Raw genomic sequence first — 27,112 nt, 5'->3', positions numbered from 1 at the left:
TGCAAGTATGAGCAGTGCTAAACACTCTAATTTGCCAGTGTTCATCATGCTTCCTCAATGTTGCTCGGCACTCCCACAAACATGGCGGTAAGGACTTATCTTTCGGATTTCCTTGTGGCCACTTACAAACTGCATGCCATCTCTTTCCTTTACTTTCAACAACTGTATATTGTCGGATTTTTTCCAAATGCCAAAAAGTCACAGCTGACTTCAATTCCAATTTGGTTTTAAATTTAGTATGCAAACCGACATTGCTCGGATCTTTTTCACTCCAATAATGCACATTGAGATCATCTGACTCAAAGTTTTTTGGATCAAAACTATCATATGGACCTGGTAAGGTGCGAAAATAGTTCATACCAGGCTGTGGGAACTGTGGAACTACTCTTTCTCGTACTGCTCTTCCTCCAATTGATGTTTCGCCAACCACTGTTTCTCCAACCGGAATGGATGTTCTTGGAGCAACAAATTGGTCCTCATCCGACGAAGCACCATCTGAATCTGTACTATCCGGATCGACATCTTCAGAATCATAAGGTGATTGTGGATCAAGAAAGTCGGCTTTATCAAGACCAATTATGTCCTCAACCACAGCTGGGTTGTCACTGTCCCCTAAATGCACGCCTCCAATATCAAAATCTTGTGTTGTATCGAAGCATGGTTCTTGGCCTCTCGTAGACGTACCAACATCAAAATCTTGTGTTGCAGCGAAATATGGTTCTCGGCCTCTCGTAGACGTACCAACATCATTACTCATGAGATGATGACTATGTTGTTGAGTAATTGACGAATACTCAACATACAATTCAATTTGACCTCCTGTAGTCATACTCTCACTAAACATTAGTGGCATGTATACTTCTTCTAGTAAAATACCTATATACGTGATTGAAGATCCATAGAATATATGACGTTTCCATACTATTTGAAGTTTGTTTTCAAATCTGTTTATCCCCATTTTTTCACAAATTGTTTCCACAAGCTTATCGTAGGAAATACTTTCATCTAACATAATCAATCCTTTTGCAAAAGGAGGATCATATGAAATAACTGTTCCGAGAATTATATTTCCACCCCAATATAAATGGACACACCACGTCATACTATCTGCATTAATGTCAAACACAAATATTGGTCAAAAATATTTCTTTACAGTACACTACAATATATACTATCATAACAACCTATCAAATATGGGTAAAAAATTAGATATACTACAACATATAATACCATAACAATTGGTCAAAATATTTCTATTAATTACAATACAATTTATAATACTATAACAATCCATCAAATAATTATATAAATTACACTACAATATATACTATAACAATCCATCAAATATTGATATTGGTAGACTAATGTTTGGAAGAATGAGTTAAAAATTAGTTATACTAACCGATTGCGAGTACTAATATTTGGAAGAAATGAGCCAAAATAGAAATCTACACGCTTCAATCCACCACCGGGTTGACCCGACCAAGGCAAGCGTTTTCGCGTTTTTCAGCTTTGGGAAGGTTTTTCGCGTTTTGGGGAGGGAGGAAATGTGATTAGGGTCTGCGATTTTGGGGGAGATCTGAGAAATATTGTTCAACCAAAAAACGCCGATCAGGTTGGCGTTTTTTACGTTAAACACGCCAATGACCTTGGCGTTTTATATCGTAAAGACGCCATCAAGATTGGCGTGTTCAAATTTAAATATTTTGGTTAAAAATACGAGCAAGATACGGTGCCATTGTAAAACGCCAACTATGTTGGCGTGTTTGCGTATAGACACGCCAATATCACTGGCGTTTTTACTTATAAACACGCCAACTTCATCGGCGTTTTTCCCATAAATGGAATTGATAACAAAATGGGTACATTTGCGTTATTTTAAAGGCAAAGTCGCCTAGAAACGCGTTTTTCTCAAGCAATTAAGCAAAGAATTTGCAATATCTACTTAAATGATGATCAATTTAATAGTGCTAACTGCTACTTAAATGTGAAAACTGAAAAAAAAAACAAATAATAGTATTACTAACTTAAACTTGAATTATGATTTATTGATTTTACCTACCTCGAATCCTCGAGCTCAATACAATGAATAATTGATTGTCAAATTGCCAATTGCTAAAATATTCTTTCAAACTTCTTGCACAGAACCTGTGAAATTTCTTCCAAATAATTTATGGTATGGAATAAATGACTTTTTTATTGTTGTTATATAATTCGTAAAGCGATACAACAACCTTTTACCTTCTCCGTATTTTAATAGGTATAACGTGGACTACTCCTATTAGAAGTTGGGTCAATTAAAAGTGGGTTCAATTCTAGAATTAATGAGTAAAAGGAAGTCCAAATTGTAAAGCCCAATTGTAAAAGCAGGCAGCCCAAATTAGAATCTCTCTTCCTTCTTCTCTGCAGAATCGGCGACTGGGGTATAAGCGGGGCAGGAGATTGGCGGCGTGGGGTCGGCGGCTGAGGGAGGGCATTATCCGGTGATTCTCCGGGGACAGCGGTGGGGTCGACCGACCCCCCCTCCAGACCCCACCTAGATCCGCCGCTGGTTTAGAGCATACAACTACAGAGTATTTTCAGTCTTGCCAATATACAAGAAACTCATTCAAGGAGGCCTAAAGATTTGGATTTACAGGTAACAAAACTTTACATTCTTGATTTTTCGAAGTTTGTTACTACCTCCCTCCATGAAAAATACTTCCTCCGTCCGTGAATAGGTTTTCCATTTTAGTCCGTCCATGAATAGGAGTCCCAGTTTACTTTTATTATAAATTGTAATAGGGTCCACATTCCACTAACTCATTCACTCATATTTCATTTAAAACTAATACTCTATCCGTCCCAGAAGAATATGCACTCTTTCTTTTTTAGTCCGTCTCACAAGAATATGCTCTTTATAATTTTAGAAACTCTTTTCTCTCAAATGAGGTGGGACTCATTCTTCACTAACAATACTTTTATTACTTTTTCTCTCTACCTTTCTCTTAAATGTTCTTAAAACCTGTGCCGCAAAAAAATGAGACTCTTAATGGCGGACGGAGGGAATAAAAACTTTTGAAACGACATGAGTTTTAATGCACAATTGATAAAGTAAAAGAGAGGAAAAGTAAAATGGATAAAGTACGAGAGAAAAGAGAAAAAAAAGTAGTGAAAGTGGTGTTAGTGGATTGTGGGGTCCACGTCCTAAAATAGAAAATTAAAAAATTTATATTTTTAAGGGATAATCCAAAATGGAAATAGTTTTTTATTTTTGAGGGACGGAGGTAGTACTAAAATTGGGAGTGTTACAGCGGAGATGCAGATGGGAGAGTGCCGGTTATTGGTTCGCGCTACTACATCGAAGCTCTCAATTTGAGTGTGAAGACGTCGTGGACCACTTGGTTCGATGACCAACTGGTTAGTCCAAAACTAGCCAGAGTCATGAGTTTCAAATCTCCATAAATTATCAATCTTTAATTTGTGGATTGTAGGTAGCAGGAAGGATAGTGGAGTATGAAGGACAGTGAGAGGGGCTGGCCATCTTGTGCCTCTTAACAAGCCTAAACAGGCTCTCTCTCTCTCTCTCATCCAATCCTACTTGTATGGTCACCCTCTCCCTACACATAGATGATCAAGTATTTGTATTATCTACCTAGATTTCAGTTTGGGGCATGTTGTGACATGGTTTTATTTCAAACCTAGTTATTTTAAGGATAGTGAATAAGTGCTATTCAGAAGAATATGATGCTTATGACAAAAGGGAATGGAATGATGATTGATACTTATTTGATACTTCATCTCATTTCTTTGTTTTGTATATACTCTCACCATTCGGAAATAAAATAGACAAAATTAGAAAGGACACGAATTTTAAATCACAATTAGTAAAGTAAGTGGTAGATAGAAAGAAAAAGTGATTGATATTGTTAGTAGAGAATGTGACCCACCTCCTCATTAGGGGAAAAAGAGTTTCCTTAAATAGAATTGATCTATTTTTAATGGGCATCAAAAAATGACAAATGTAATCTATTTTATGGGACGGAGGGAGTATAAGTTTTACTTGACTTGTCGGACATAATATATATTCCCTTTGTCCATTTAAAGAGTCACTTTAAAAATTATTTGACTTTTTAAAGAAAAGTAAATGGAAAAAGTAGGTGAAATATGAGAACCATTTTTAGGTATTAGTTTTATAATGGATTATGAGGGTAAAAAATTAGTGAAATAAGGGGTCATCTTTACTGGGACGGAGGGAGTATTAGTTTTATAATGGATTATGAGTGTAAAAGGTTAATGAAATGTGAGGTCCGCTAGCAAAAATGAAAAAAAGTAAATGGTAATTATGGATAACCTAAAATAGCAAAATGGTTCTTTAAATGGTGAACAGAAGGAGTATAAAAACATTTACCACATTCCATAATAGCACATAAATTAGTGATTAAAGATGTGAGATGCACCAACCTAAAATAATTTTCCAAAAATCAAAAACAAAAAAAGTTAATATGCCAACAACCAAGAACCAACATAAACACAATAATTACCAACTCTGCAGCAGATTTCACTGGTAAAAAAAAATCAAGAAACACTAACTACATTCAAAATGAATGAACAAGAAAACAAATATACGCTTAAAGAGAGACGAATTTCAAAAATGTAAATTGCTATCCAACACACGATTCATATGTTGAGCTGCTCTAATAACTCCAGTCCTACTAAACAAGCTTCTAACCAAGAAACTCCAAAGTGAAAAATTTGGCATAATCCCATCACTTATCATTCTATCAATATAAACACTAGCTTCGTCTAAATCAATACACTCACACCCCACAAATAAGGCTACTATAACCGACGATATCGGGTTTCAACCCTACCTTCCTCATCATCTCCGAAACCCGAGCTGCAGGCTCGATCATACCTCGCTTGCAGTAGCCGTGGATGAGCATATTCAACGTAAATTCATTAGGCCTGAGTCCCTCGACCACCATTCTCCCGACTAGTTTCCATGCCTCCTCGAGCTTCCCACATGTGCACAGCCCGTGAACGATGGTGTTGTAGGTGACCGTGTTGAGCTTCACGCCCCGTTCCTCCATTGCAGAAACGAGCTCAAAAGCACGCCTGTCGTTGCCGGCCTTGAATAAACCGTCCAAGAGCTCGTTGTATGTGGTCACATTAGGTATGCAGCCGTGCGTCTCCATCTCATCGAACAACTCCATGGCCCAATCAACTCGGCCTCTAGCACATAAGCCTTTGACCAAAACGTTGAAAGTAACCGTGTTGGGAGAGCACTTGTCTCTCTTCATAGTTTCAAGAAGATCATAAGCTTCGTTGAACATGGAGTTTCTGCAGAGTGCATCCACCATGCTCGTGTACACCACAACATTGGGGCGACACCCACGAGATACCATCTTGTTCCACACCTCGGACGCACCAACCAAATCCCCCATTCTTGCACACCCGTTGATTAGGGTTGCGTATGTTGTGACATTCGGGCAACATTCATTTGCCTCCATTTCATCAAGAAGAGAGAACGCATCTCTCATATTCCCACCCAAGCATAAGCCGTGAATGAGCGTGTTGAATGTAACCTCATTCGGTAAAATCCCATCACTCAACATACGACTCAAAACATCATAGGCCTCAAGAAATCTACCCCTCAACGACAAGACCTTTATCAAAGAAGTAAACGTTTGAGTATTCAGATCACACCCTCGAACAAACATCATGGCTAAGAGAGCGGCCCTCTTTCAAATACATTTTCTCTAATTCAAGTTTAAACTGAAGAAAAGGCGGGCAAATTTTGGGCAAATTCTACAAAATTGGAATACAATTTACGTTTCCCCCTTCGAAAACAAGCTAATTCAGACTAAAATTATCGATAATAGAACTAACTGGGGACAAAAAATAAAGTGTTCCTGAAAAGATTGGTTTATTCAGCTGCAAACAGTGAAATCGGAAGAAGATGAACAAAGAACAAAGAAAAATGAAAACAAGAACGCACAGACTGACCTCAGTCGCGAGAGGCAGAAGCTCTGTTTGTCTTTTCATTCGCTTTTATTTATTCAGTCATTTAAATCCCAAACTTTTTATTGTTAAATTCTAACACTCACAATTTTAAAAACGTGAACCGTTTCAATTATAATACTCCATTAGTCCCGTAAAAATATATGCAATTTCCGGTTCGGCGTCCCATAAAAATATGTGCATTCCAGTTTTGAAAAGTTATATTAATTTAAAGAGTGAACTACATAAACCGTCCCTGACGTTTGCATTTGTTTCACTTCAGGCCTCTGACGTTTAAAAATATCGCCACAGGTCTCTGGCGTTTAACATACACATATCAGGTATTTTCGGACAAAAAGACCCTTCAGCTCTAAAAGGGCATTATGGTCATACCACATCTGACCTGCAGTGGCGGCCACCATACTCTGGCGTGATTTGATGTGCGGGTGTCAGCCATCAAGTCATGATGGCCAGACGCACACGCCACGTACTCAGGACTCCGGGTGTGATTTATGAAATAAGTTTCAGAAATTTCACAAGCCTTAGTTTCGGCCTTCACTCCCACCCCGCCTAAAAGTTTTGCAAAAAAGAAGTTATCTCTCCCACCCCGCCAAAAAATTGCAAAACATTGTGCTCACTCTTCAATCTAATCTCTCTCTCTGCCCCCTGTGTGAAAAAACTATTTTGCACGAATGGCGCCTAAACGGAAGCGCGCCGGATCATCAGGCGGTTCGTCGTCACGGAAATCGTCGCGGCGTAACAGGGAACCCATACCCCCGCCATCGCCACCACACTGGCGACCACCACCGAGACATGCACCGGTGGTCATAGATGTGGAAGAAGAAACCTGGGATATCCGCGATCCTGATCTTGATTTTTTTGTCCCAGAAGATGAATACAGTAAGTTATAATCCTCGGTTTGTGTTTAGGGTTTACGGAATTTATTTTTTCTGTGAATATATTTTTGTTACTCCGGAAATTGATTTTTAATCCTCATTTGGTGAATTAGGGCGCCAGAGTTTGATTTTTTTTTTTGTGAATTTTGTTTATTGTTTTGGTTTGATTGTTAACGGTCCGATTATTGTTCTCCTTAACAGGGGATGCGCCTGGAAAGTTTTCAGTTGCTTTCCATCATGGCGGTTCATTCTCCAATACGAACGATGATAACAAGTATGTTGGTGGGAATTTGACATACTTCGACTTCTGCAACATAAACCAATTCGCACTCATAGACCTATCGAGCATGGTGTTAAAGTTGAAGTACGATAGGAAGATGATATGTGAGTTCTATTATTGTGATCCAAAGTACAGTAATGCGTGCGCAGGGTTTCAATCGGCGGCCCGTTGTTGCCCATTGTTGAGGATACACATCTGACGGATTTCCTCAAGGTGGCGTATACAACGACAAAGTTAGTTCACATCTATGTTGTGGAGATAACCCGGGCTGACGCTCTATTGAAGAAAATGAAGGATGAAGCGCAAGAGCTTCTCAGATTCAGGGCGGCTAAACCCCCAGGAGTCATCATTGAAGAGATTGAAGAAACCGAACCTAGTGTGCCAAAGCAAAAGCCAAGACCGATGAGGAGGCAGCGGAATAAGCCTTTAATGATTGAATGGTATGATAAGGATATAGAGTTCGAGGAATATCTTACGAAGAGTTTAGACGATGATCGTGCTAAGAGGAAGAGGGACGCGGAGGTAGCTACTCAAAATTTGGCGAATGCATTTGAAGCAGTATCATCTAAATCAGTACCAACCGAAGCCCCGGCCTCCGAGATTGGAGAAGCATCCGAAGCAGCACCCGTCATTGAATGTACGACAGAGGTTGGAGGAGGATGTTTTGAAAACGATATTACAATCTTTAGATTTCGGGCCGTTTTTTTGTTCTAACAATTTCTAAATTAACACGTGCACACTCCTCACTCTTCATGCTCAATTTTAACTTCAGATTCTCGCACTCGTCACTTTTCATGCACAATTTATCTTCAAGTACGCCTTCCACGATATTCTTGCAACGGAGTTGTTCTTCAAACCTGTCTCGTTCGAGCTTGATTCTTTGAAAATAAGTGTCTTGGCTCGGCGATAGACCTGCATCAAACCAACGGAAGAATCTGCAATCATCTTCCTTCCATATTGGACAACGATAGTAACGTCGTCCAGGATTAGCATCCGTCCTAGATGTCACAAGCTCGGCCTCGAGATCGTGATTACAGATTACAATCTGTGGACGAGGCCACTCTCAATTGAAGCTTGATCCGAACGACTGAGAACTTGAAGAAGACATTGCACGAACACGCTGAATGGGAAATTAAAAACCAAACATATTAAAAACTTATACAGCATTATTTATGAAATTAAATTCCTAAAAAAAATAGCCCGGTGACAGCAGTATAACACACACATAACACGCGTAAACCCTAAATTGCCAGCTACAGCTGCAAAATCCACCCAGATTGAGCTACAAAAACCACCGAAATGGGTCAGAATGTAAGTTTACGATCTCAAGCTCAGCTATACAGAATGAATTGAACAATGAGTATACGACGGCAGGGACCACACGCAGTAGACGAAAGATAATTGGAGGATGAATTGAGGTGAGAGAATACAACACACTTTCATATCCTTCAAAATTCAAATGCAGAGGGAAGTACATAGATTAATTCGACCATCAACAAATAAATGCACAGTACAATCGAAGGCCGATTTTCAGTCCTACACACATAAACCCTACATTGAATACGACTAAATTCAGCTGCAAATTCCACTAAAAAAATGACCCCACTCTGTAGGGATAAGACGACGACAGACAATGGAAGGCCGATTTACATTGCGACAGAAGAAATTACCTAAATTGAGTCACTACGACGAATTATTACAGTTGCCGCTTGAATTACAGTGAGAGGAGGAAGAAACAATTCAATTTCAAACATTTAAGAATGAAAGCACAGTACATTTAAGAAATTAAATTCAAACACTTGACTTGACAGCGATGCAGACCGGTCTGCAAAAGTGCAGCCTCGGGCAGAGATGCCTGCAACACGCTGGTAAAATGTCTAAAATACCCTGCAGTATTGTGGACCGAAAAATGGATACAAATACCTGATATGTGATTATGTTAAACGCCAGAGACCTGTGGCGATATTTTTAAACGTTAGGGGCCTGGAGTGAAACAAATGCAAACGTCAGGGACGGTTTATGTAGTTCACTCTAATTTAAAAATATAGATCTCACTATCCACTAATGTTACTTTAACTACCATTCTCCTTCTATCACTTATTTTACCATATCATTTTCCTCCTCTCTCTTTCTTACCGATTTTGTTTTAACTCCAGTGTCATACTCATTGCTCATATTTTTATGGGACAGAGGGAGTATAAGTTGGAAACTATTTTGTAACTTTTTTTTCAGATAAAGTGATCTAAATTCACTGTTACTTGTTATCTATTTCATTTTTTTAAATCAATTTTGCATTAAAACTCTATAAATTTGTTATTTTTATAGAGCAAGTTCTTAACAATCATCAGTAAAAACATTAGTATTATTCAATTTTACCTGAGGAACCACAACATTTGCAAATTTTACATGAGAAACCATCAAAAGCTTTCGTATTAGAAAAGTAACTCATGAATTGTTTAAAAATAGAAAAGAATATTTGAATATTTGAATATTATTATTAAATAGTTTTATTACACTAGTACTCCCTTCGTCCCATAGTAGATTTTTTTTAAAACACCTTTATGGTGGAGGGTTCGTGGGTCCCTCATCTCTATATTTCATCATCAGAAGAGGTTACAATCAAGGATTACACGGGCCAAACAATCTAGAGCTAAGAGTACAAAAATAATAACAAACACACTAGGGCAAAATCATCAAAGAGTACGGTGGGGACAAGCCTGGTGGGGTTCGACACCTACGTACTCTCCGGCCTACAATCAACTCCCGACCGTTGTATCCTTTCTTGCGGAAGACCCCTTCAACACTTGCACTACTCTCGGACGTCACTACTCATTCGGAGGTTGGGGATTCCCATAACGTCCAATCGAACAATGGCTTTGAGCAATCTTGGGGCGTTGTCTGAGGTCATTCGGCTCAAGGCGGTTTGCTCAAGGCCAATCTTGGCTAGGAAATCGGCCGCTTTGTTGCCCTCCCTGTGGATAAAGGAGGACCGGATGGTGTATTGCTTCTTGAGCATGTGTAGTCGGGCCATTACTTGGCAAGTGTGTGCCGGGCCCCATGCTGCCCCTTTGAATAAATCGATGGCTTGTTTAGCATCCGATTCAATCCAAATTGGTTTCTTAAACTCCTTGGCTATTTCCAAACCGTGATAGATGGATGTAAGTTCGGCCTCTAAGGCCGATTGTGCGACGATGGGAGTGGCGAAGGCTGCAAGCATCTTCCCTTGATGATCCCGAACTATGCCCCCTCCTCCTCCTTGTTTTGTTGTGGTCGAGAAGGCTCCATCCATGTTGAGTTTAATCCACGATGGGATCGGTGGGTGCCATTTGATCAGCATAGCAACCGGTGTTGGCCTTCCTGTCTCAACACGGCTCGGTATTTCCATTCTAGGTCTTATCCCGATCCAATGTTTCATTCTTATGCCCCCATTCTCCATACTATTCCGGATGAACATTTGGACTTGCCAAATCACATTGGTAGGTTTAAATTGTACCTGTTCATGACGGCTTCGGTTACGTTCTGCCCATATGAACCAAAAGATGAGATATGGCAGGACCCGGCTAATATGTTTCATGCCCGGTTGGTGCGATCTTCGAGACCACACTTCCAGCCGTTCCGGTATAGTATCATTGATCCGGATGTGTGGGGGCGAACCTTCAAACCATCCATCAAATTCTCTCCATACTATGGTTGCCCCCCAGCCTTGGATGAAGAGGTGTTGGAGGGACTCCGTGTTCGGCCTTTGAGGGCAGCATTGACATTTTGATGCCATTTCAATATTTCGCCATTGAAGTTTGGAGTCGACCGGAATTTGGTTTGAAAGAAGCCTCCAGTTGAAGATTGCAATTGACTTTGTGAGGCCGGCCAACCAAATCTCCTCAAGACCTTGAATTCTCGGTCCTCTTGTTTGGAATGTCTCCCAAGTTGTGGCCACCGAGAAGTCCCCTAGCCGAGAGAGGGACCATCTCGGGATGTCCAACTCCCTAACCACAATTGGCGTGTCTAATATTTGTGTGATCACCCTCTGTGGCAACCCGGTCTGGTATTGTAGTAGCCTGAGTTTAGCTTCATCCCAAGTGCCATCCCTTATGAAGTCCACCACCCTTGTTTGCGCTGCCCCTCTGTCATCGAGACTATGGTTCCTGAGACGGGTGTTTCCAAGCCAAATATCATCCCAAAAATAGATCTCACCCTGACCTATCACCCATCTAATGTGGGGATTCGCCTGATCACGTACTCTCAAGAGCCTTTTCCACGTCGGGCTATGTCTTCCAATAATTCTAGCCACCAAAGGTGACTCTTTGAAACAGTACTTAGCTTTCATGTACCGGGCCCAAAGAGAACTCTGTTCCCGAAATCTCCACCATAACTTGATATTGAAGGTTCGGAGGACCTCTTTGAATTTGCGTATACCGAGCCCACCCTCGGCAGTTGGCCGGCAGATTTGATCCCACCCGATCCAATGTGTCCTCTTTCTATCATTTGTAGCACCCTAGAAGAATCGGGCCAACTGTTGGTCGAGGCCTTTGAGAGACTCGGCCGTTGGTTCTATTGCCTGAAAAATATGAATTGGCACCACCTCAAGTGTGCTCTTGATAAGGGTGAGCCTTCCACCGAAAGATAGGTGTCAGTGGGCCCACCCAGAAATTCATGCTGCAATCTTTTCCCGAAGGAACATAAATATGTCCGTCCTTTTGACTCCTCTATAGATAGGTACGCCTAGGTAAAGGAAAGGGAAGGTACCTTGTGAGAAACCGCCCTCGGTTTGGATAAGGCTAGCGCTCCTTTCATGGCATTCGGTAATGTAAAAATTGCTCTTTGATAGGTTGATTTGTTGTCCTGAAACGTTAGCATACTCATCGAGACAAGTGCGGAGCCGCCTGAGAGGTGTGGATGCCGCTTGAGTGAAAATGATGATATCATCGGCATACGCTAGGTGGCTGATCTCCATGCACCTTCGAGTGGCTTTAAAGGTCATATCTCTTTGCCCCAGGATCAGCTTGTCAAGGGCTCTTGATAAGTAATCCGCCGCTAGAACAAAAAGAGATGGCGATATGGGATCTCCTTGTCTAAGCCCTCGTGTTGATTTAAAGAATCCCGCAGGGGCACCATTGATTAGCACCGAGAACCAACATGATCCAACACATCTATCAATCATGGAAACCCAAGGACTAGGGAATCCCATACGAAGTAGTACCTTAAGGAGAAAAGGCCACTGGACTCGGTCGTAAGCTTTAGCCATATCGATTTTAATCGCCACATTCGGACCTGGCACCCATTTTGCTAACTCATGGAACATCTCTTGGGCAAGGAGGACATTGTCATTAAGAAGTCGGCCCTTAACAAACCCACTCTGATTTGGTGAGATGACACGGGGCAAGATAGGCGAGAGCCTCGTGGAGAGGATCTTAGTGATTATTTTATTGGTGACGTTACATAGGCTGATGGGCCGGTAGTCACCCCATGAGACCGGCGATGATTTCTTGGGAATGAGCACAATACTAGTCGTCGTGATGCTCCGAGGGAGGTAGGCTCCCTGAAAGAATTGACAAATAGCAGCATAGACATCCGTGTTAATAATTCCCCAATAGGCTTGGAAAAATGTTGCCGAGAAGCCGTCCGTCCCAGGTGCACTATCACCCGAGATGCCGAACACTGCCTTTCTCACCTCCTCCATCTCTGGTTTCTCGATCAATGTGCTCATTTCCTCCAAGGGAGGGAGTTGCTGTATGATGTTGAGGTCCGGCTCTCCAAGCAAAAGAGGATCTGGGGCGAGGAGCTCTTGGAAGAATTGTACCGCCGAGTTCTTGATCTCCACGTCATCCGATAGTTCACGTCCCCCAACATTAATCTTATGGATGCGCATTCGAATCCTTTTTTGCTTGACCCAACTTTGATAGAATCTCGTGTTCTTGTCCCCCTCCGCAAGCCATCGAAGCGTGGCCTTTTGGCGCCAAAAGTCTTCCTCCATTCTTAGAAGGCAAATGTACTCGGCAATGCTTTTGTTGATTTCCGTTCTATTCTCGGGTGTACGCCTCTTCTCAAAATCAGCTTGGGCACTCACAATCCTCCCTTCCATGTCTCGGATGTTTGCGTGAATATTGCCAAAAACCTCTTTATTCCAACTCTTAAGGGCTTTCTTGACGCGGGCGAGTTTGATTTGGAGGTTAAGGAGTCCCTCCGCCTCCGTTGGTCTATCCCAATCCTCACGCACCAGATCGATAAATCCCGCATGCCGGGTCCACATATTTTGGAATCGGAAGGGTCTGCCCCCGGCATGCACACTCGGCAACCTGCACCGGACCAGCACTGGGCCATGGTCCGAGGCGACCCGTGGAAGATTCGTGACCCTCACACTCTCAAATATCCGGGTCCATGATTCGCTTAGAAGGACCCTATCTAGCCTCTCAAAAAGGCCGTTCTTTGCCCACGTGTAGTCCGAGCCATCACATCCTGGATCGCGCAACCGGCAGTCTTCAATGGCCTCGGCGAAGTCGATCATCTCTGCTTGCCGATTGGTGTCGCTACCCGACCTGTCTCGAATGGAAAGAATGGTATTGAAATCCTCTCCAATGGACCAAGGCATCCCCTCGGCGGTAGTTGATATTTCTCTCATTTTGTCCTAAAGAGGAATCCGTTCCCCTCTAGAACACTTTGCATACACGGCCGAGACCAAGATGGGGCATGGAAGACGACGGCACATGAACCGCCCATGGAGCTCCTGATCCGAAACATCCTCAACCTCAAAATCACCCTCTTCCTCCACAAAAATCCAAATCTTCCCATTGGCATTCGAAGCCTTAAAAGATAAACCCACCGCCTTTGAATATTTCTCCGGGTTGGGGGTCGTGAGAGGTTCCATTATTGCAAGAAAAATTACATTGTGAGGTTGAATTATTCTTTTTAGGACGTTTTGGGTGGCCGCATTTGCGATTCCCCTAACGTTCCAAAACAAGAAATTAACTGACATGATTAACAAGTAGGATCCGTACCCGGGGGGTGTGAAGGCCCTCCTTGGAATTCGATGATTTGAAGACTATTTCCTCCTTGGCATGGCTCGGCTTCCATAAGGATGGAGCTCATCCCCTCTGCTTCGTCGTGGTCTAGCTTGTTCACTTCCCAATCCTCATGCTCCCCATCGGCATTCTCTCCAAATTTTCCGAAGGCCATGAGGGAGTAGTATCGGTTGGAGCTCATGTGGTTTTCTATCTCTTGAGATTTCTCGGGATCAAATCTTTTAAAGGAACCGGTCGCACGCCCTTATCCTTCTTCATGCGCCGGATCTTCTTGTCTCGTGGTGTCCACTCCTTGCGGAGCACTATCTCGTCCGCCTCCAAGAGAAGAAGATCTAGTGATCCGGGGTCTAGGCTGATTAGGGCCTCGGACCAGGTCCATGCCCTGTCCACTAGGTGAATCTCCCATAATATCCGGGCCCTTCCATCCCCCTCCCTTGCTTTCTTTTGCCTTCCCGTTCGCCCGATGATGGCCCTCCTTAGCTTTATTCTTCCCTTGCTGTTTCCACTCCGAGGTTGTCTCAATTTGATTCAATTCAACGTCTTTAGCTTTACCTTCCCGACCCCCTTGTTGTGGCTGTTTCGGTTGAACTATGTTGTAGTTCCGTCTCGCAGGCTTTTCGGATGGGTTGGCCGCGTAACATACTTCACTCTTATGGCCTACATGCCTACACTCCCGGCAATACGATGGGATTTTATCCCATTTCACCTGTTGCACCAACTCGCGGCCACAAATGTCCAAAATGATTTCGTCGGGAGGCGGCTTAGTAATGTCAATTTCCACGCAAATCCGAGCAAAAGATAGCCTAGATTTGTTAGTCGTGGCTCGATCCACTTGGATCGGGTTCCCAAGGAGTTTTCCAATAGCAAATAGGGCGGCTTGATCAAAAAGGTGAATAGGTAGGCCTATTAGGTTGCACCATATTGCCGCAATTGGGGACTCGCAATAAGCGTCGAAATCCGGTGTCCATTTGAAGACTCTCATCGGGTGGCGATCTACGAACCAAACCGGCGTGCCTTTAGGTCCGCTAAGGAGTCGAGCGTAGTCCGCAATATCCTCGAATTGCACAAGAATATGTTTTGCATTAATATATTTCCAAGTGTAACCACGACAAAACTCGATATTCTCAAGAGCCTTTTGAATTTGATGCGAAGCCGGAATAGAGTGTGAGAACTTACCGACAATGGCGTGGCCTAGTGTTGTCGCTAGTTTTTGGATCTCGGCCCCGCTGAAGTAGATAGCTAGTTTGCCATTGGACGTTGTCGCGTATCCAATGTTTTGGATTTGCTCCGGGACGAATGCTTGTGGTCCATCTAGTTTTGGCCATAGTGGTATGTTTGTTGGGACTTTTCATGGTAGCATTACTCCCTTGGGGATAGTTAATTTTCGCCGAGTTCTTGTTGTGGTCTTCATTCTCTTTGGATCCATTTTTGTGGACATTCCTACCTTGCGGTCTTCCTTTCGGGGTCTCCACCTCCATCGCCTCATCAACCTCAAGTGGTGTCTCCTTTTCTTGTTCGGATTGATTGGGGACGTTAGTGATTACCCCCGAACCCGTGCTTGCCTTTTCGGCCCGATGGTGTTGATCGCTAGCCTTCGTCCTCGGCATGACCGAGGTCGAGTCATGATGCATCGCTCCTATCTCAAAGGTGGCGCGTAACCTTCTCGTCCTTCCTCTCTCGAGGGGTGGGAATTCCTCATATGATGGACCATTAGGTATCAACAACTTGGTTGAGGGAGGATCCGAGTTCCATTTGAGCAAGTTGGCCAACTCCGACATTGTTGTGTCGTCGTCCGGTGGGCCGTCGGCGAGGAGGGGCTGCGCCGCCCAAGTATCCATCTTCTCCGCCGAGTCAAGTGCCACCACTTGCAAGAGATTATCATATTTTGGCTGCATTGGGGAGATGGAGGAAGGTACATCACGTGATGTTGCTCCTTGGTATGGGCCAAATGCACTTTCAAAAGGTATTTTTGGTTCACTACCCATTTTTGGCAAGTTGACTTCCACACATGCCAAGGCACGTTGGGGACCGAATGAGCCATCACTAGCCGTTGGGGAGGCGTTCGAAGGTGGTTGATGAGACACTCCTTCGTCTTCCAACTCTTCACCGGACCCCTGGCCGGCCGGCGATGCCACGTCAGCCACATCACTACATTTTTGGGCGATGATGCTCAAATCTCCTTCCATTTCGTCGGCTGGTATATCATCCTCATTCCCTATAGAGGGTTCCTTCACGGCATGGCTTGGTTCCAAAGGGAAGAGGGTCGTCTTGCATCGGGGTGTCTCGGGGTCATCGCTATTGCCGACGAGACTATCTTCCCCTCCAAAAGATAGCTTTTTACAAAGTTGTTTGTCCTCCGGGAGGGGGGAGGGGACTAACCTTTTCCGTCCATTCCCTTTGGGGGTGGAGCCGGCGTGCTCTTCCTCATGGACTTGGTTGGTTGTTTGGTGGAGGCGACTTCGGGAGATTGAAAGACCATTAGCTGGTCCGGGATGACTCGAGGAACCTTAGGGCCTGGGGGGGGGATCCGGCGGATGGTCCGCCATCGAGCCGAGAAGGACTCTTCAAAGGTGGTGGCCGAGAATGGTGGTTAGGTCGAATTTTGAAGGAGGAGAGTAGGCTTATCCGGCGTGGGTGGACACCCGAAAGAGGGAGGGGAGGGAGGTTGGAGATGGGGTGGCGAGGTGGGTGGCAGGGTAGTTCTCCGACAGTTCAATAAGGGTGGGATTGTAGAGAGAAGGTGGAGCTTCTCACTCTTAAGTACTTGGTGCATTAGTTTCGTCCTATAGTAGATGTCACACTTTCCTTTTTAATTGTCCCACAAAAGATGTCACATTTTCTCTTTTGAAAAAAGTTCTTTCTCACATCAATTATAAAATTATATTTTCTCTTACCACTTAACACACAAAATAACATCTCCTAAAATCATGTGCCATCTCTCAAGTGTGACATCTACTGTGGGTCGGAGGGAGTATATGCTTTGGTATACTGGTGAGTGAAAATAATTTTGATTTATTCTTAATCAAGCCTACTACTTCTCTAAAATGCATGGCCTCTCTATCCTCTCAATGTAACCTCTTGGATCTCTTCTATCTCTCTCTACGCTCCTTTCATATTTCTTAATCCTTCTATTCCAATTAAATTGAGTCGTGTTAATTTTTTAGGCTGTTCCAATTAAGTTGAGTCATTTTATTTTTTAGACAAAAACAAGACATCCAATCAATTTTATTTTATTCCATTATCTACTTTACTTTCTTTATCTTTCATACTTTTCAACCCAATTTTTTTTAATTTCAATGTTCAAGAGTTTTGACTCAACTTAATTAGAATAAATGAAATACAAAAGAAGGGATTTGGCACACTTCGGCATGAATAAGTTTAATGCTAGGGACTAATGGTGGTATTTTTTTGCTAGTGATGAAAACACAAAAAGCTAGGAGTTTAATGTGCAGTTGACTCTTCTTTTTAATACTCATTAATGAACAAATCAATTATTTAACAACAAAATTATAATAAATTTGGTGAAAATTAGAAGTCTATAGACAAATTTTAAAATGAAATAATTCTGACCGACTCCACAAATGTTGATAGATTGAAAAATGATTAGTTTAAGTTATACTACTAGTATTTTGCATTTAGGAAGAATATTAAACAGGCAAAGTCATAATTAAATACATAAAAAACAAAACACCAGTACAACCTAAAATGTCCAAGCAATACAAATACAACCTAAAATCTCATTAAGAAAGCTCAAACAAATCAAAGAATTATAATAGTAATCAGCCAATTTTTGGAGATACCAAAATCAAGAAGAAAATACAAACACTAATTCTGCAGCAGATTATATTATGAAATTTATACAACTGTACAAACTTTGATTCACAAAACCAGATTTCAATCCACAAAATGCACAGTAACAGACAAGAGTCCCTAGCAGGAAACTATAGTGCTTTTAAAAGCATGAGCCGAGAACCACAACGGCAGCGTCGCAGCGTTCTTCAACGCGTACATCTCCATCCACACGCGCGTCCTCCGCTGGTAAACCAAGACCTGCTTGTGCGTCGCGAGGAACACGCACTGCTCCGTCTGGCTAATCGGGAACACCCCCGGTACCATCCCCCTTATGCACCGCAGGCTAACCTTATCCACCAACGACCACTCCTCCCTCCCGTACTCCTCCATCACCCATATACTCATCCACACATCCGAGATCTGCACAACCGACACCCTCCCATCCGACTCAAGCAAATAAACCCGATTCCCACTCCCACACACCACTTGCCCAGGCAACGAAATCTTCCTCCACGACTCACAGTCCAAATCAAGAACAAGCAAACACGAGCAGCTAGCCGTGAGCCAATGCAACGCACCATTGGCAAACACAACCTGGTTCCGATTCATATGAGTGAAGTGATCATCCTGCAACGACACAAACTTCCTCCAATTTCCTGTCTCCGAATCAAACACCATACACTTAAAGGTCCTCTCGGCCCTATGCCCGAACGAGCGGTGGTAACCGGCCAACACCACGTTATACCTCCCCGTCACAACATCACAAGCTAAGCCCACAAGCATGGCCTCCCCGTCAGGGTAAAATCGAGTCAACGGCCTCTCCTGGGTTCGCGGGAGCTGCCGAAACTCCCGAGTCATCGGATTACACACATAATAAACGCCCTTGTCACGAATACTAGAGCAGCATAGCAATCCATTGCAAGATGCCTTAACCCTAACTCTATCCTTGATGAAATCCAGTGAGAATTCGGAGACACCTCTCAAATTGTCAACAAGAATCAAACTTGGCCTCGATTCCGAGGTGGGATCGGTGATCTCTACGAGCACATTAGGGTTTCGAATTGAATTTTCGTTATAAATCTTTGTGAAGTATTTATCAGAAATTAGGCTACGCCAAGCCTTGGAAACGCATTTGGTTCTAATTAGGGATTTAATCGGCAATCTTGCGAGAATCTGAATCACAACCTCGTCGGGGAAGAACCCACTTTTCGAATTAAATGAATTCATCCAATGATGTTACAGAAAAACACATAAATTCGTGAAAACAATCAAGAAATGGAGGGAGAAATACTTACTCAATGTAAATTGAATCGCAGCATAAATTCCCAATAGAATTAATTTGGGAACTGGCGAAGAGGAAGGGGTTATTTCTACCGATTGAAATCAGAAGAGAACGATCTTTCTTTCCCATGGATTAATTGGGAATTAATCGAGGAAATGCGTGTTGAAAATGAGCTACACATAATTACTATGAATATGAATAACGGACTGGGCCTTTGGTCAAAATACAGCTGGAAACTTGGGCTTGAAAAGGGCCGTGCATAACGGGCCTTCGAGTTTAAGAAATACTGCTATTCCCTCTACGTGTAATACTCCATCACTGGCGTATACGGGAACAAGTTGTACCCCCAAAACTTTGTCCTTTAATACTATATGTCGTTCTACTTTTTACAAAATCTATCGGTGGTCTAGTGGTAAATAGGCATATTCTCCATTTCATAGGCCTGTGTTAGATCCCTCCTTAGCGCATTTCCCACATTTCCTACTTAATTAAACTTCTTTACTCTAAATTAATTACGTTTTAATCTATATCACCCTAACTCAAAGTAATTTTGTTTTCAATTCAGAATTAAGTTTTATTGATTATTTTGTTTTTAACAAATACTATTTATTAGTTTAACCATTAGCTTGCCCTTTTTTAATTTAATCGTGTAGTCTTTCATATTTATTTTCGTTAATTATTTTTAATAGATACTAGATAATAATTTATATTTATTTAAAATAAATTTTTTTGATAAAAAATAAAGACAAAGATTTTATTTTATAAAATAGAACAATTGAAAAAACATAACAAAAAAATATTAAAAATTAGCCAAATTTGGAAATTTTAAGTCTGTAATTATTTTTTGCACCCCCATATAAAAAATTATGGATACGCCACTACTCCATTTGTTTCTTGTTAATCGAGACATTTCTTTTTGGCACAAAGTTTAAGAATAGTGTGTTAAATGATTGGTGAAAAAAAGTAGTAAGAGAGAATAAAGCAAGAGAGATGAATAGAGAATAGAGTAAATGAGAGAATTACTTTTTTATTAAAAATAGAAATGGCTCAATTAACTTGAAACTTCCTAAAATAGAAAAATGACTCTATTAACATGAAACGGAGAGAGTAGAAAATTAAACTCATTTTTCGTTTTGATTGGTTTATTTAATTAATCTTATTTTCATTTATGAAAATTTTCTATTTTACTTATTGTTCCATATATTTCACCTATTTTATCTCTATTTTGCATATTTTACAAATTCAACATTAGAATCTATGTTATCTGGAAATGAGATTATTTTTTATAAATTGGCGAGGTATTATTCAAGGTAGTTTACATGCAGATTTGTTTTATTAATTGGCGTTAATAGAGATTCTTCTTTTCCAGGCGGAATTAAAAAAAAATTGTGTACTCAATTCAATGAATGTGTTAATAAAGTAGATAAATTGATATAAAGTAGTTTCGGAGTCAGGAATTTACTGATAAGGGCCCAAATTTCTAATTAATACTACCTCCGTCTCGCATTAACTGTCACATTTACTTCTGCACTCGTTTTGTAAAAATGATAATAAATAGTTAAAGTGGAAAAATAGTAAAGTAAAAGAGAGAATAATGTAAAGAAGATTCTTCTCTACCTTATACTCTCTTTTATTTTATTATTTTTCGACTTTAACTATTTATTATTCTTTTTATAAAATGAGTGCAAAAAAAACAAATGCAACATTTAATGTAGGATGGAGATACACTTGTGGAGCCAGAGTGGGGCCGGGGGGCCCTTGGGCCCCTCACCCATTCGAGGTTTACCCGTATATATTATATATATGAAACATTAATAAAGTAAATTGCTAGCTCATTTGGTTTGTAGAGTAGACTTGCAGCTGTTAGTTCACAAGTTTGACCCCATGTGATGCCGTGTTTTATCCATTTAGATTAATAATTAATAATTATGTTTGTTTTCTATAATAGTTTTATAGCTAGAATTTTATTTTGTTATGATTTCGTAATATAAGAACAATAGTTATTTCTTTAATTCCAAATAATGTAAATCTGTCATCTAATATTATTAAAATTAATTTAATGATATGATATTTATTAAAACTTTAGAAAAAAATATTTAATCGTATAAATAATTAAATATATTAGCAAATGGAAATTCAATACTATGTTCTTTATTAATAAAACTATATTTTTTAATTATTTCAACTTTGATATTTATCAACTGTATCTCTTATTTGTAGTATAATACTACCTCTGTCCCACATTAACTGTCACACTTGCTTTTCTGCTCTCATTTTATAAAACTGATAATAAATAGTTAAAGTCAAGAAAAGTAAAATAAGAGAAAGAATGAGGTAGAGAAGAATCTTTTTTACATTATTCTCTCTCTTACTTTACTATTTTTCCACTTTAACTATTTATTATCATTTTTACAAAACGGGTGTAAAAAAGTAAATGTGAAAGTTAATGCGGGACGGAGGTAGTATTACCCATCCTCCAATTATTTATTATATTATCCATTTCTCGTGCGCATCTCTCTATTACTCATATTCGAGTTGTTTCCGTGTTGTTGACACGGAAAATTCTCAATAAATTTTAATAGAAATTTGGGCCCCCAGGATTTAATCCTGGCTCCGCCACTGTGGAGATAGTAGTATTTTTTTTGAAGTTTTTTTAGTGTCAATATTGTCTGAAGTTGATGTGGGCATAGCCGCATAAGCAATTGAAGGGATTATGAGAGGGAACGGATGGGTAGTGAATACAATTAGAACATGGACGATAGAAACTATAAACAAACGTGGAGACAAAATCAATGTGAATTAATTTATTTTCTTAAATTGTAAAGATAATATTAGAGTGTGAAATTCATTACACAAAATTATTAGTTGTGAGAAAATCAACAAAATCTATAAATTAAAATTAACATGCTAGTAATATACTTCATTCTGTTAACGAAAAATAGTCACATTTTACAATTTTAGAACATCCACAGCGACGAGCAATTGCTCCTCCGTCCGTCCGTGCCAGCGGCGCGGCACCGCTATCCGCCGCTGCGCTCTTGCCCTGGCACGACGCTGCTCGATGCATCGAGCACGTCCGTGCCAGCGAGCAGGCGACGTGGCGCGTTCTGATTGGCTAACGGCATATCCATTGGAAAATTATTTTTATTTAAAATAAAAATAATACAAAAAAAAAAATTTCACAATCCCAAAAAAATGGCCGTTTTTTGCCCGTTTTTCTGTATATTTTTGAATATTTTAATATTTTTTTCTCAAAATCATCTATAAATACACACATTCATCTCTCATTCATATTTTTCATACAACTTATCTACACCTTCATCTCCCACTCAACACCTCAAATGGATTTCACCCATCTCATTGCGGAAGCGGAGCGCGAAGAACAAGAATACTACTAACAACATCGTGCCGCTTATGAAGCATATGTCGCGGCGAATACCCCCGCTCTCCTCCTCAACCAACGAGTAGTGTGTTTTTAAATTTTATGAATTTAATTATGTAATTTTTAATTTGTAGGAGTTTAATTATGTAATTTTAATTTTTAGGATTCTAATTATGTAATTTTTATTTTTTAGGATTTTAATTATGTAATTTTTAATTTTTAATGTATTTTATAATATTATTCCGGGTATTTTTAATGCATTTTAATTTTGTGGAAATGTTTTTATTTAAATTGAATAATGGAATGGTGGGACTCTTGTGCTCGTCCTTACGGAAGAGTACGGATGTGGGTGTTGTGCTCGTTGGCAAGAGCACAGATGTGGATGCTCTTAGGAGGTCAATAAAAAATAGTTCCATTTAAAAAAAAGAAAGTTTCTCTTTCATACTTTACCCACCTTTTCTCCCTCTCTCACTAATTTTATCAATTTCTCATTAAAACTTGTGTTGTTCACAAATGTGATTATTTTTTGTGGACGGATGAAGTAGTACAAATTTATAGGATAAAAAATATTTTTAATCGTAGATATGTATTGTCTCACCTCAACCCCTCTGACGTATACTCTTATAATAAATAAATCCCTTATCATAAAAGCAATCAATACACGTGTCTAATTCATATAACACCCATATAATATAAGTTCAAACCAACACTTATCCGATACATATTTCAAAATATCCTGTAAAGTAGTGGAACACTCTCACCACTCTATATAATATACATTTATCTACATGCAAAATGATGAGGAGGAGAAGGTTGCCAATATGCGTCAGCCGCCGAGCCTAATAACACGCGGAGTTCCTATGACCCATGTCAGTCAAAACTTTACTGCTATCTTATTCCTGAATAATTTAGTGGTTTATATGAGCCACAACTCAGTATATATAAATTTCCACCTTTAATCTCACATGATACAAACATCAAGCATATTCTTTTATCAATACATATAATCAGAAACAATATATAACATAATTTAAAAACAAACCATTTCATATTCATATGCATATGCCACTCTATTCAGTTTATTATTCTGTAACAGTCAAGCCTGGTATCTGCCCGGGATTCCTCTATGACCCGAAGGTCTCTCTGTATTTGACCCGAAGGTCTCTCTATAATTGGACTCATAGGCCACCCTGTATTTGAACTCATAGGTCCATCTAAAATTTCAGATCCAGTACAAGGCTGTCAGATCCTCTTTAATCACATGATTCATGTACTTTCAATACCATATGTAAAACATCAATTTCATATTTCTATCGTATAATTCATTTACAACATCATATCCATTGCACCAATCACATATCCATATCATATTCCACCATCTATATCAAATAACACATAATTATATTATATTGGATCACATCATATAATCAAATCATTCATTTTGTTTAACACCTAGCAAAGAAGCAAATAAAACATGTAAAATTAGAAGTGTGATTTACACGCACCTCCCATATAAAGATAATCAATTTGAATCTTTTACTTCTTTCTTCTGTCTACGACCCTCGATCCTTTTTTTTTCTTCCTCCTTCTCTCAACCTCTCTCTCCTAATGCATTATTCGTGTTTTTCTTCGAACCTCTCCCTTTTCTTTCCTTAAAATGAAAAACTCTCCTCCATAACAAATGTGTGTCTGTATAAATCGGTATATTTTTTCCTCCTCCCCCATTGATAAAATGAACTTCCTATTTATATTTAGCTTTACCTATGTTTTTGCACAAAAGTTGTTTTATTCCCACATATAAGTCATCACATCAAAAACTTATCAAAATTATTTACTTTAATATTATAAAGTCCATGACTCATATTTATTTTGTGCATGTAATTCTACACTTGCCACGTATCATATTACCTAATACCTCTATTTACACAACCTTATCCTTCCTCTTTTATTTTTCTATAGTAATAAGCTACAAATATCTATATTAGTGTGTGTATATATCTCATGCATAATTATAAAAATTGTCATGCATACACAACATTTGGCACACTTAAGTAAATTAGTTAATCTACTAACTAACGCATACATTTTACATATAATAATTAAGCTATTTTAATTAGCGAACTAATTATATATTCCTTTTTTTCTTTTTCTTTTTATATTTGGGTTGGGGATGTCACATTTTGAAGTGAAAGAAAACAATAATAATATGTGTAATTTAATACTATTAAAGAGACGGATCAAGAAACCAGCTGCACTAGATATCTATTTGAATATAGTTGTATACATATACTCACTCCGTCCCAAAGAAACCCCTTCCTTGGACGGCATGAGATTTTATGCAGCTTTATTTTGTGTGTTAAGTGGAGAGAGTAAAGTAGGAATGAGAGAATAAAGTAGGGATAAATGTGTTTTTATTTTTAGTAATGAGTCATCTTGATTGAGACAAACCAAAAAGAAATATAGGCCATCTTCAGTGGAACATAGGGAGTATTGTATATAAGCAATGCCTTTTAAATTTAAATTGTTATTATCTCAAAAATGAAGTTATATAATTAGATTAGTGCTGTGTTTTTCAGATTAAACATTGCTTAGAAAACAAATTAATGCTGACTTTTCTGAAATTAAATGTTCCATTGACTGAAATGAATATGCACGAAAATTAAATGTTGCTTTAATGAAAATAATAGTTTTTCATCTCTCCATAAACAATAAATAAAAAGGTAAGAATTTAGAGACATAATGTCTCTATGCCATAATGCCCCTATGTCATTTTGCCATAAATTTAATTTAAATATGGACTAATATACCCTAATGTTATTTTGAAAAGATATATCTTAGACTTATGATAATTAAATTAAATCATGCTTATTATGTTATTGTATTCATGATTTTAGTTAAAGACATTACTTTTATAAAGCTATTATTTTTTTTAATAAATCATTGATTTAGATTATAAATTAATTGTTACTATAATATTAAAAATACTCTACGTAACCAAATATTTATATTTAATTATAAAACAATTTGATAGTTTAATATAGCATGATATATTTCTTCGAATAAATTTTTATTTAATCATTTTACACTTTAATATTTAGTTTTTATTTATTTTTTGTGTTATTCTTTCATTGATTATTTTTTTGTTAAATTTTCTAAAACATTTTATCAAATGGTGTCAATAAAATCACTGTCTTAATATACTAACTAAATATAAAAAATTAAACATTTTTGCTATTGAAATTTAAATTTCATAATGAAATAATATAGTCATTGTGATGAAGCATTTCTTTGTGTTAAATTTTTTTTATTTCTTTAGCTTGTGTTACATATAATATTTTTTTATTTTAACTAACTACTGTTAGTAAGACTGCGCCACTTGATGCAATAGAATTAAATTTGTAGAAATTTGTAAAAAAACACCAAGAATATGTGTTGCAATATTTACGAATTTGTAGAAATTATTTTATTAAAAATAAAGCATTAAAATCAAAATGAAGGAATTCGTAAAATTAAAACCGTTGTTAATTATTATTAGTGTATCATGTAGTATCAATTTTAATTTGTTTCCATGATATTGTGAATGGAGCTAAAAACTATAATACTCATATTTTATAAAGAAAAAAAATAAAATATCAACATTGCTTTAAAAAATTAAATAGAAGAGTCAAGAATATGTATTTTTTTTATCAAGGTTTGACAATGTTCCATAGTTAAGAATTTAAAGAAATTAAAATTTTGAAAGGTAAAGAATTCAAATCAAAATTGTGAAATTATTAAAAATCATAAACTCAATTAGTATTGATATATCATATATCAAATTATTATTTGTTTTATTATATAGCTAATTGAGCTAGAACTCTAATATTTTACAAAAAAAATAAAAAATACTATTAACTACTTCATCCGTCCCACTTTAGGAGTCATGGTTTTTCATTTTAGTCCATCCCACATTAGGAGCTTTAGTTAGTATATTCCATAAATGGTAATAGGTCTCACATTCCACTAACATCATTCCACTCACATTCCACTAACATCATTCCACTCACATTTTATTATAAAACTAATAGGAGTATACAAAATTCGGTCTCATATTCGACTGTAACGTTCTAAAAAAAATCAAGAAATAATAAGTTGAGTGAAAAAATACTATTTATTAAAAAAATAGTATAAAAATATAAGAGCATCTGCATCGGCGTCTCGATGCGGGCTCGAACTCGTCGCAGCGAGACGAGACCGCATCGAGACACCGATGCGGATGCTCCGTCTCGTTGCGTAGCCCGGGGAAGGGGGTGGCGGACTGTCTCGCCACGCGCCAGCGCCACGTGGCGAGCCCTGGCGCTCGGCGTGACGCCCACTCGCCGGCACGCAAGTGGGCATCGTCATGCTGTCACGACCACACTTTCTAAGGATAGAAAGCTCAGTTTACCGCGACCAAGGGAGGGTGAAAGAAGCGGGAAAGAACTTTGGGACAACTGAACATAA

The 27,112-nt window shown here is 39.1% G+C and overlaps 2 protein-coding genes and 1 pseudogene across 2 annotated transcripts; 1 reads left to right on the top strand and 2 right to left on the bottom strand.

Annotated features, from left to right (window-relative positions):
• Positions 1–3,613, top strand: part of LOC121777198 — a 31,650-nt pseudogene extending 28,037 nt beyond the window's left edge.
• A 992-nt stretch (positions 3,614–4,605) lies between these two features.
• LOC121777189 (pentatricopeptide repeat-containing protein At3g48810-like) lies at positions 4,606–6,027 on the bottom strand. Its single transcript, XM_042174366.1, has 2 exons — positions 5,989–6,027; positions 4,606–5,648 (listed from the first exon to the last, which is right to left on the bottom strand). The coding sequence occupies exons 1-2, from the start codon at positions 6,025–6,027 to the stop codon at positions 4,800–4,802; spliced, it is 888 nt and encodes a 295-aa protein (XP_042030300.1). The 3' UTR covers positions 4,606–4,799.
• Positions 6,028–17,911: 11,884 nt separating this feature from the next.
• LOC121763327 (F-box protein At5g49610) lies at positions 17,912–19,415 on the bottom strand. The gene has a single exon (XM_042159330.1). The coding sequence runs from the start codon at positions 19,191–19,193 to the stop codon at positions 18,105–18,107; it is 1,089 nt and encodes a 362-aa protein (XP_042015264.1). The 5' UTR covers positions 19,194–19,415; the 3' UTR covers positions 17,912–18,104.
• Between the last annotated feature and the right edge of the window lie 7,697 nt (positions 19,416–27,112).

The sequence above is a fragment of the Salvia splendens genome, chromosome 2 (genome assembly GCF_004379255.2).
Source record: "Salvia splendens isolate huo1 chromosome 2, SspV2, whole genome shotgun sequence".
NCBI classification, from domain to species: Eukaryota; Viridiplantae; Streptophyta; class Magnoliopsida; order Lamiales; family Lamiaceae; genus Salvia; species Salvia splendens.
Note: the sequence above shows the minus strand (reverse complement) of the source record. Positions and strands in the feature narration are given on the sequence as shown.